The sequence below is a fragment of the Mytilus galloprovincialis genome, chromosome 13 (assembly GCF_965363235.1).
Source record: "Mytilus galloprovincialis chromosome 13, xbMytGall1.hap1.1, whole genome shotgun sequence".
Lineage (NCBI taxonomy): Eukaryota > Metazoa > Mollusca > Bivalvia > Mytilida > Mytilidae > Mytilus > Mytilus galloprovincialis.
The window spans coordinates 22,049,622-22,061,345 of NC_134850.1; the positions used below are offsets into that span (position 1 = coordinate 22,049,622).

The 11,724-nt window shown below is 32.7% G+C and overlaps 1 protein-coding gene across 1 annotated transcript; it reads right to left on the reverse strand.

Annotated features, from left to right (window-relative positions):
- Positions 1 to 6,580: 6,580 nt before the first annotated feature.
- LOC143057433 (uncharacterized) lies at positions 6,581 to 11,446 on the reverse strand. Its single transcript, XM_076230738.1, has 2 exons — positions 11,433 to 11,446; positions 6,581 to 7,993 (listed from the first exon to the last, which is right to left on the reverse strand). Exons 1-2 carry the CDS (start codon positions 11,444 to 11,446, stop codon positions 7,024 to 7,026), a joined length of 984 nt encoding a protein of 327 aa, XP_076086853.1. The 3' UTR covers positions 6,581 to 7,023.
- Positions 11,447 to 11,724: the final 278 nt, after the last annotated feature.

Here is an 11,724-nt window from a genome sequence, read left to right on the forward strand (position 1 = left end):
AATCAGACATAATTTATTATTTTAATGTCTTTGCCTGAAATTCACGTGTTGTTAAAATTCAATCAATCTGAAATTATGACTGGAACGTGTTATAGAACGTCAGGTTTTGTTGGTTTTTTTTTTAATGATGAGCATTTTTAAATGCATTCAGCAAACCTCCAGTTTTGATTTGAATTACATTATGAAGCTTAATTTAACGTTGAATTGCAAGTAAAGATTTTTTACAGTAGTGTATCATATAAGATTAAAAACAAATAATATCATATGTGGTACGATTACAAATCCGGCAAAATTTTACCAGGGCCCATTTAACGAAATAGTTCCTTGCAGGTCTTATTTAAAGAGCAAATCTAATACAACATAGCAAGCTATACGAGAAACCGATATGACCTATGTAAAACAATACAAACGAGAAATTCAACGTCAAGATTAAGTTCTTCCCACATATTCAGGACTTGAACAATTAATTGATATATGTAGGTTCCAAAAAATTTATACGAACCCTTCATATAAATGCTTAGGTGTTTTTTAAAACTTACTGAGACCGCCTATTTGATTCCCATAACTTATCACATGAACATGAAAAAAATAAGCCCCTACTTTTAAAAACATCGGTCATCGGTCATCGGAGAAAATGATAACAATGGTGAAAAATAGATCTTTTAAATATGACAGTATGAAAATTAAAATATTTGTTTTGAAATACTTCATTTTAGATGCAATCTCATGGAAAAAAATACACTTTTGTTGAAAAAGTAGAAGCAAATTCAAAATGGAAGTCATTATGAAATTGGAAACTCAAAAGCTTAACAACGTCAAACGAATGAACAACAACTGTCATATTCCTGAATTGGTTTTATATTCAAAGCTTACCTTTTAAAATGTATATCTGCCGAGTAACAATAAAGCGTTGACTTCGTCAGCAGGGGTTCGCATTACATACGCACTAAAAAATAAAATATTCGTGTTAAAAAAAATAATTGTGAAATTTGATAATAATAATTATTATAATATCTAAAATTATTGATTAAACTTACACGAACGACGATAAGCCTCGATCCTAACTACACACAATAAAGCCATAACAAAAGCAATTTTCCGCACAAACATATTGGTGTACAGGTTAATGATAAGTGCCACTACAAGAAACAGTCATCATTGATTTGTAAATCCTATTTTGTTGTAATTCCTGCATAATTTAGTTTTATCGCGATTTAATTACCAATAAGTATGTGTTGATTTATTAAATTCGAGTAAGATCTAGAGTTGGTATATATAAAACTACTTAAATTCAGATCGATTTGATTCGTACGAAGGGACATAAATTAGTAAGTACGATTGGATGTCTGAAGTTTAAAGTAGTGTTATGCATATATATAGCGCAGATATCAATGCAGTATAGCAAGTAAAACTTTATAATTTGAATGGCAAGGTGGCTAGACTAGTGAGGGAGCTGTGGTGATGTTTTCTCATGACCTTGAAACCCTTTACCAACATGGCAGCGATACAATTTCTTTCCGGTTTTTATTGTGTTTTTCTTTTGTGATTGTTCTGTTTGTTAGATTTTTCCACTTATCTTGCGCTGTACTTTTCTCAAGATTTGGTACACGATAACGAATTTTATAGTTAAAACGCTTTTGAAACTGCCATTGATCAACCAAACACTTTTATTGATAAGTGTTATTTCCCGTACACAATATTTTTCGCCCGCGTATCTTTTTACCTCACCTGACATGAAAGGACAAGTGCGCTTTGTCTCTTCACTTTGCGTCCGTCGTCGTCTGTTAACTTTTACAAACATCTTAGCTGAAACAAATGGCCCACATTTAGTCAAACTTGGCTGCAATCATCAATAGTGTATCTAGTTTAAACATGTGTCCAATAACCCCGATTGCCAACCAACAGTACGGACATGGCTAAAATAGAACATTGGGGTAAAATGCAGTTTTTTGGTTTATATATCTGAAACGATTTTTTAAAGCATTTAGAGAAAATCTGACATGGGTAAAAATGTTCATGAGATTAAGATCTATCCTCCCTTAAATTTTCAGACGAATTCAACATCCCATTGGTAATTTTAAGTAAATTCTGCAGTTTTGGTTATAATCTTGAATTTAGAGATATACTGTTAACATCAATAATGTCCAGCAAAGTAAGATCCACAAACAAGTCGACATGACCAAATTGTCAGTCGAACCCTTTATAGGAGTTATTGCCCTTTATTGTCAATTCTAAACAATTTTTCGAAAATTTTTGTAATCTTTTACACAGATCTTCTTCTACTGAGACAAATTTAACCATACTTGGCTATAATCAATATTATGGTAACTAGTTCGAAAAATGTGTCCGATGACCCCGCGTTCCAACCATCATAGCCGACATGGCTAAAAATAGAACATAGGGGGAAATGCAGTTTTTGGCTCATATGTCTGAAACTAAAGCATTTAGATCAAATCTGACAGGTGGCAAAAATGTTCACCAGATTTAAATTTGTCTGCCATGAAATATTCCGTTTTTTTATAATCTTAATAGATATTATTATATTGTCTAATATCTTATACTATTGATTATAATTTGAACCTTATTTTACATGTTTTCCAAAGCATCAGTAAATACAAGGTGAGCGACACAAGCTCTTTTAATATCTCCAAGTTTGTAACCAAATATGTAATTGTTTTTAATTAAGCGCGTGTCACAGTGAAAGGTCATCGTTACTAAAAACAAACAGAAATTATTTTTTATAAATACATGATTAAAATGATGGGCGAAAGATACCAGAGGGATAGTCAAACTCATAGATCGAAAATAAACTGACGACGCCGAGGTTTAAAAATAGAAACAGACAAACAAACAAACAGACAAACAATAGTAAACAAAATACAACATAGAAAAATAAAGACTACTCTACAACACGAACCCCACTAACAACTGGGGTGATCTCGGGTACTTCGGAATGATAAGCAGATTCTGCTCCATATGTGGCACCCGTCGTGTCCAGTCGATACAAAAATTATGGCGTTGAACATTCACATTTTATTATTATATTTCTTACAAAAAAATTGATTTGTTTAGTATTTCCTGCATGATGTGATATGGTATTGTGCCGTTTCATTGCACTATTCGTTAGGTCAGGGATGCTTTTCAAAGGTAACAACGAGCTACATTTTGCCTCGTGGTAACGGAGATTTAAAGTTCTCCAATACATAACACTCACAAATTTACGTTGAAAAATATTTTTACTAAATCTGATTCCATCTGGAAGCATAAAAGCCTTTGAAAACGTCTGCTACACATACTGTTGTCACGTACATTGCAACCTGAACCACCCTTGTGTACTACGAGATTGTAATTCGTTTATATTGTGTAGTAGTATTAAACATTATTGTATTATTGTATAAAATGTTATCACATCAACATTCCAACATTAACATTATAAAGGGAGGGTTTTGAATCTAGCTATTAAATTCAAGACGAAAAGCTTACCATAAAATTACAAATAAACATACGACCCGGAAGTCAATTTTACATCAGTCTATGGATTTCTGTGATGCATATTTTTCAATTTTGATGCAACACATGTAGAATACTTTTAAGATTACTTTGAGACCTATACGTAAGGACATGTAATATTATAAATATAAACTAGAGGCTCTCAAGAGCCTGGGTCGCTCACCTTGGTCTATGTGCATATTAACAATGGACACAGATAAATTCATGACAAAATTGTGTTTTGGTGATGGTGATGTGTTTGTAGATCTTTCTTTACTGAACATTCTTGTTGCTACAATTATCTCTATCTATAATGAACTTGGCCCAGTAATTACAGTTGAAAATATTTCCTAAAAATTTACGAAAATTAACAAAAAATTATGAAAATTGTTAACAATTGACTATAAAGAGCAATAACTCCTTAAGGGGTCAATTGACCATTTTGGTCATGTTGACTTATTTGTAGATATTATTTTGCTGAACATTATTGCTGTTTACAGTTTATCTCTATCTATAATAATATTCAAGATAATAACCAAAATCTGCAAAATTTTCTTAAAATTACTAATTCGGGGGCAGCAACCCAACAACATGTTGTCCGATGTGTCTGAAAATTTCAGGGCAGATAGATCTTGACCTGATAATTAATTTTATTCCGACAGATTTGCTCTTAATGCTTTGGTTTTTGAGTTATAAGCCAAAAACTGCATTTGACCCCTATGTTCTATTTTTAGCCATGGCAGCCATCTTGGTTGGTTGGAGGGGTCATGCCACAAAATTTTTTAACTATATACCCCAATAATGATTGTGGCCAAGTTTGGTATAATTTGGCCCAGTAGTTTCAGAGGAGAAGATTTTTGTAAAAGATTACAAAAATTTACGAAAAATTGGTCAAAATTGACTATAAAGGGCAATAACTCCTTAAGGGGTCAACTGACCATTTTAGTCAAATTAACTTATTTGTAGATCTAACTTTGCTGAACATTATTTCTGATTACATTTTATCTCTTTCTATAATAATATTCAAGATAATAACCAAAATCTGCAAAATTTCCTTAAAATTACTTATTTCGGGGCAGCAACCCAACAACCCGTTGTCCGATTCATTTGAAAGTTTCAGGGCAGATAGATTTTCACTTGATGAACAATTTTACTCCTGTCAGATTTGCTCTAAATACTTTGGTTTCAGAGATATAAGCCAAAATCTACATTTCACCCCTATGTTCTATTTTTAGCCATGGCGGCCATCTTGGTTGGTTGGCCAAATCACGCCACACATTTTTTAAACTAGATACCCAAAAGATGATTGTGGCCAAGTTTGAATTAATTTGGCCCAGTAGTTTCAGAGGAGAAGATTTTTGTAATAGATTACTAAGATTTACGAAAAATGGTTAAAAATTGACTATAAAGGGCAATAACTCCTAAAGGGGTCAACTGACCATTTCGGTCATTTGACTTATTTGTAAATCTTACTTTGCTGAACATTATTGCTGTTTACAGTTTATCTCTATCTGTAATAATATTCAAGATAATAACCCAAAACAGCAAAATTTCCTTAAAATTACCAATTCAGGGGCAGCAACCCAACAACCGGTTGTCCGATTCATCTGAAAATTTCAGGGCAGAGAGATCTTGACCTGATAAACAATTTTGCCCCCATGTCAGATTTGCTCTAAATGCTTTGGTTTTTGAGTTATAAGCCAAAAACTGCATTTTACCCCTATGTTCTATTTTTAGCCATGGCAGCCATCTTGGTTGGTTGACGGGGTCATACCACACATTTTTTAAACTAAATACCCCAATGATGATTGTGGCCAAGTTTGGTTAAATTTAACCCAGTAATTTCAAAGGAGAAGATTTTTGTAAAAGTTAACGAGGACGGACGACGACGACGGACGACGACGACGGACGACGGACGCCCTTTGGGCCAGGTGAGCTAAAAAGACTTAGTCTGGCAGATTTATACGGAAGCCCATTGGGAACCTAAAAAAATAAATAAAATATCGTTATCTCAATATATAACTCGGTCATTATATCGTTATATCGTTATATCGATATATTTATTTTATAATCTCGATAGAATTCAACAGTTACCTATATTAATATCGATACATCGTGTTGATATATTTCTCAATATTTTACCTACACTCATTGTAAAACCTTTACCTAGCTCAACTACTTTTGAAAAATATAAGCTGAGCTATTTTATATTATTAATGTGTCATGTCGGGGTCTTTTAAAGCTGACTTAATGGTATGAATTTTGACTCATTTGGTATCCATGTGGTAAATTGCTTACATTAATGTCATTTTGGAATCCTAATTTCCTGACTTTAACATATTTTTTTTTCATATTTATTGGTTGATCAATGTCAAAGTAAGATAACGATTATCGTTCTAAGTCTACTTTATCTTTTTAACACAGACAGTAACATATTTGTGCATAATAAATTTCAAGGCAAAATACTTATAGCGTAAATTTCAAAATGATAAGACTCAAACGTCAAGAGTATCAGTCTGATTAAAATCAAACCTCCCAGTGCTTCCGTTTTATAATATATCGCATGCGCGTGGCGATATGTCAGAAAATGGGAGCGATGAGAGATTTGATTAAAACAGATAGCGTGAATACACACAAATCGGAACGGCTTTTTCTTATTAGTTTGTTAAAGGCTAAATTGCTCTCAACAAGAGAGATAGATACTTTACTAGATTTTATTTTACATTGTCAGCGGGCGAGAGCATCGCAATTTTTGTAGAACTGAAATTTGTGATTTTTGATTTTCTGATAATTTACTGGATAGTTTGAAAACTGAGGCGAAGCCGAGGTCTACAATATATTTTATCAACATACCAGCTACATTGTTCGTGTGTTATTTACTTTCCCCATTGAATGTGCAAGTGTTGTTTTTCAGTACCAATTTCGCTTCGTGAAATATGTAAACATTTGATTTTCGTGATGTCATTATTTTATATGTTTCTTAAAACAAGCTGGTTCTCGATACACATAATTTGAAAGGCCTGTTATTTGAGCGATTGCGGAATAGTGAGTGTGTTTATGTTAATTCGTGCATATTAAAAATTCTTCCGAATAAGAACGAAAAGTCATTTATTTTCATAATATATATTACAGCATTTTTTCGTATATTACAATTATTTCAGGAATAATGCATCCTTAATGATATACACACATTTTTTAACAAGCAATGTATAGTTATTCAATATTTGAATACAAGGTTAACATGTAAAATTAAATCCCAGTGAAATGTATATACTTTTACAAACATTTGCACAAAAGGATTTCCAATGTATGGACCTCAGAATTTGTCTGATGATTTGGTTTTATAAATACCCTTTCATCACTTACTATCAACTCACAACCAACATTAATTAGGCCAGCTGGTGAAATTCAAATAGGATGGAATGTTCTAGATAAAGAACTGAATGCTTTGTTTAGTTTTATATTGTACTACAAAATCAATAAATAATGAGTAATGAGTACTTGAATATCAGCTATAGTATAACATGTATAGAACTATTTATCGTATCCACAACATCGTATGGCGTCGTTTTCAACACAATCTCCATTTCTAATTTTGTTTAAGGGACAAAAGTCATATCCTTTATAACAGCTACATGTTGTCTCCTTAAAAGCAACGGGAACATAGACTGGCGCCTGCGTCGTTGGAACATCAAAGAACCACCACATTCCTGTTGTTTTAGGAACAGGGATAGGCGTTGTTCGAACCGGAAGTGGTTGAGGAGGTCTTGTTGTTTTATAACCTTCATACTCAATTTCTACTTCAGGTGGCTTGACTGTTGTAGTAGTTTTTGGAGGTGATGGTGGTCTTGTTGTAGTTTTAGGTGTCATTGGTGTTAATGCTAGTGTTGATTGATGTTGGTGAAACAGTGAAGCCAACAGAGCAAAAGGGAAGAAACTCTGTACGGGTGGCTGTGTTGGCGGTTGCGGAGGAGGAACATATTGTTGTACAGGTGGTGGTTGCACATATCTAGGCTGGTGAATTATTGGTGGTTGTGTTGGTGGTGGTTGCACATATATAGGCTGGTGAATTATAGGTGGTTGTGTTGGTGGTGGTGGCGGTACATATATTGGTTGTTGAGGTCTCGGTGGTGGTGGTTGTGGTACATATATGGGCCGTTGAGGTTTTGGTGGTGGTGGTTGTGGTATATATATGGGCTGTTGAGGTCTTGGTTGTGGTAGTGGTTGTTGTGGTACATATCTTGGTTGCTGTGGTGGAGGAATATATCTAGGTTGTTGGGGTGGTGGCCTATGAATTACTTGTTGTTGCTGAAGCGGTGGTGGTGCTCTCCTTGGTGGAGGTGGTGCTGGTACTCGTCTTCGAGGAGGAGGTGGTCCAAATGAAGGAGATGGACGACGAGGAGGTGATGGTGGTGGTTGTCCCCTACGTATAGGTGGTGGGAGTCGTTGTTGTGGACGTGGTGGAGGCGGGGAGGTCTGCCTCGTCTTGGAGGATATGGATGAGCTAGAAAAAGAAATATTAGTTATTTATTCTCTAAAAAGAATGATTTAAATTTCAGCTCTTTTGTCGTTTGTTAAAAGTATTGAATAATTTTGTAGACAACTGTGTATTACCAACCATATTTTGATTTGATGGGTTTTTTTTTTTTTTTTGGTTTTGTGTGTTGTAAGACCATAGTTTCCATTACATTTATCAACACAGCTTTTTTCATTCAAATTTAAATGAATGCCTTGTTTTGAGTCCCTTGTGCTGATCATTGACTAGTATAGTAAAAGAAAAAAAGTTACATTATTTTTTTTGTTTGGTTTTAACAGGATACACAGTCTTTTCGAATTACATTTCTTTTAGACAATACATTAAAATTTAAAAAATCGCACCAGCTCTATCTCCAAAAGACAATTCTGCGTTAAGAGAGTTTATAATTCAATTAACGGTCTTCGAATATTTTCTACATTTATACGTCATATGTCCGTTTTTGTATTGTTTCAGAGGAGATGCGGCTCAATGAAATATGTTGGTTCTTTTGTTTAATAGTATAGATGCAAAAATATAATAAATTAATTTAAAAAATACATGGAAAAGATTTAAAAGTTATACACTGTCCACACTAAGGACTGCAAAAAGCAAAGAATGATATTCTTTTTATTTTAAATAAAATGGTTTTGGTAACATTGGTCCATGACAGATTTAGTTAATGAATAATCTCCCCTTTCACATGTTTCAGTCTAATTAACTGTCTGCAAAAAATATTTATAAGAATAAACATTGATTATTGTATGTCTTGCCTGTTGTTAGGGTTATGTCACTCAATCATTGTGGATCAACAAGTACAAACATCTTCGAGTGTATAAAGACGTACTTTTTTATATGAAGATTCATAAAAACAAATATGGTATGGCAACATAAAAGAGTTGTTCAAAGAAATTAATGAGACCACTGCCTTTTCTACTTGCATATGGATAAAATGATGAATTAATCCGAAATTGTTTATGTTTTATAAATTATGCATTCATATGGCTTCTTGGGCATCTGCAACCTCATCGATCTATATTCATCATTTATATCTATACTCTCTTAAAAGGAATGGTATTCAGTCTGGGTATTATCTTTTAAAATTCATCTTTCAATTATGAGAATATATATCGAGTCATAGAAAAAGACACCAAATGGCGTGGATGTCAACCAAGGCTAATCAATCACGAGTAAATAGTTATCAAAGGTACCTGCAGGCTTATAATTTAATACGCCAGACGCGCGTTTGCCTACATAAGACCTATCAGTGATGCTTAGGTCAAAATAGTTATAAAGCCAAACATGTACAAATTTGAAGAGCATTGAGGACCCAAAATTCCAAATAGTTGTACCACATACGGCTAAGGTGACCTATGTCTAGATTAAAAAAGTCCTTATTATGTCGAAAAATTATACTTTTGTTAACAGAAAATTTATAAAAATTACCATTTAATTGATATTTATGTCTACACTGAAGTGCTAACTACTGGGCTGGTGATATCCTTGGGGATACCCTCATGGTAACAAGGTTGCTATAAAATATCCACACATGACATTGTGTGATTCATTTCAAACAAGACAAGACAAAATCGGCGGCCTAGCCGAATTTGTGACTTTTTTTTATATATTGCATCTTCAACTTCAATTTATCTCATTAATGTATGCCATATAAACACCACGGAATAAGAATTTTCAAAATCATTTTTTTCTTGAAAACGTTTTTATCTATCACTATGTTAAAATGTAATATTTCTTATTTAATGTTGAAAATTATCATAAAAACAAATGCAATAATAAGCTAATTACACTATAACAGCTAGCTATACTATAGTTTGTGGCGCTTTAATGTTTCATAAGTGTAGATGTAGGTGTATAACAATGCTTTATTTAAGGAATGACTGTAATATTTTTTCTGTCTATGAAGAAATAACGTAGCGGGTTATTTAACAGTGTGCACCACATTTTTTATGTTATTTCGAATAGACAGAAAAAATATTACAGTCATTTCTTATAATTTAATTCTAAATTCCTTTTTAAACCGTAGAAAACCATGAAAAAACGTTGATGACGTCACGGTCACATGACTAAATTATGTCTATGGGCTCATAACAAAATAACGTCAGCCAATCAGAAGACGCGTTACATCCAAAATTAAATTAAATTTAAACAAACATTGTGATTGTATAAAAGAACAATGACATACTTAATTAAGTCAAATCACAAAAATACTAAACTCCATGAAAAATTCAAAAAGTAAAGTCTCTATTCAAATGAGAAATTAAAAAGCTCAAACACATTTAACAACTGTCACATTCCTGAATTGGTACAGTTTACAGCTAGCTAAACCTCTCACTTAGAAACGCAACAAATCATAATATACCAAGCTCCCTTTGTTCCTTTTGTAATAGCAATACACAAATGTTATGTCACTACATTTCTCTAAAACATGGCTACATAACAATTTAAGGAGGTTCCAAACACCTTGACTTTTTTAAATTAATTTGGCTTGTTTAGATTTCATAAAATGTTGAAAAAATATTTACTTTGACCCTTTCACAAAAATATTAAAGTTTCAAAAAACTTATACACATATTTTATTAGAAAATTCTCATTGGACCTATAAAAACCCACATTTTTTTTATCATTGAGAGATTAATATTTCATTAACAATAAATTTTGATTAAAAAGTTCAGCTGACTTTTACAGAGTATTTTCCCTGCAGTGTTATGTACCACCTAACAGCTTAGTCTTTCCACTTTCTTCAGTTCAGAAACTTCCGATAAGTCACATAAGAGTCAAAACCAAACACTGTCTGACAAACATTCATCCAAAATAGTTCACAATTTGACGTAATTAAAGAAATATATTAATCTGCATCACTGATAAACTTATCTAGAGACCCGGTCCCCATAAATGAACATTTTCAGTGGTGGTCCTATGTCCTATTCTAATGTTTTTGTTTGTTTGTTTGGGTTTTTTTATGGAGATTTTGTTGTTAGCGGTAAATCAATAGTAATTCAGGTGATGTTTTTCAAAACTATTTTTTCAAATTGTGGTGATTTAGAGATTAACATATTAGGAATATCTCTATTGCCTAAGACTGTATGTTGCCTCTATGTCTTGCTTTTATTTGTTTCGGTAGCGCTTGTCTCGTTAACCTTTTCTTCCCTCTCTAATCATTCGTTTCCATGAATGCCTCTTTTAAAAGCAACGTTTTGTTGATTCTATGAAAGCACATTTAAGTAGACAAAAACTATTTCTTCTCTCAGATTAGCTAACTATCATAGGGTAAGATAATTTAAACTGCTTTTTAATTATGTAAATAATAAAAAAAAATCTGATTAATATTCAGTCCTCAGTAGACCAAAAAAACATAAAAAAAAAAATATTTAAATATACATTTTTCCCTTATTTTAAATTGTAGACCTACTTTTCATTTGGCATTTTGAACTTGTTGCTCTGACTTCAACCCGACAAGGACAAAGCATAACTAATAGTTTTACAATAGGGCGGAAAATAATCAGTGTCCGTAAAAACTAACAACCATAAAAAAATATTTTTTATTCAGATTGATTAAAAGCCACACAAAGTATTTTGACATTAACAAGAAGTTTACAAATAAAAAGAAAAATGGCACTTTCCTTAAATATCTAAGTAAGTGTCATAAAAATATTTTCCTAATGATAAATTGTACTACTGATGTTATCTCTTGTAATATGTGT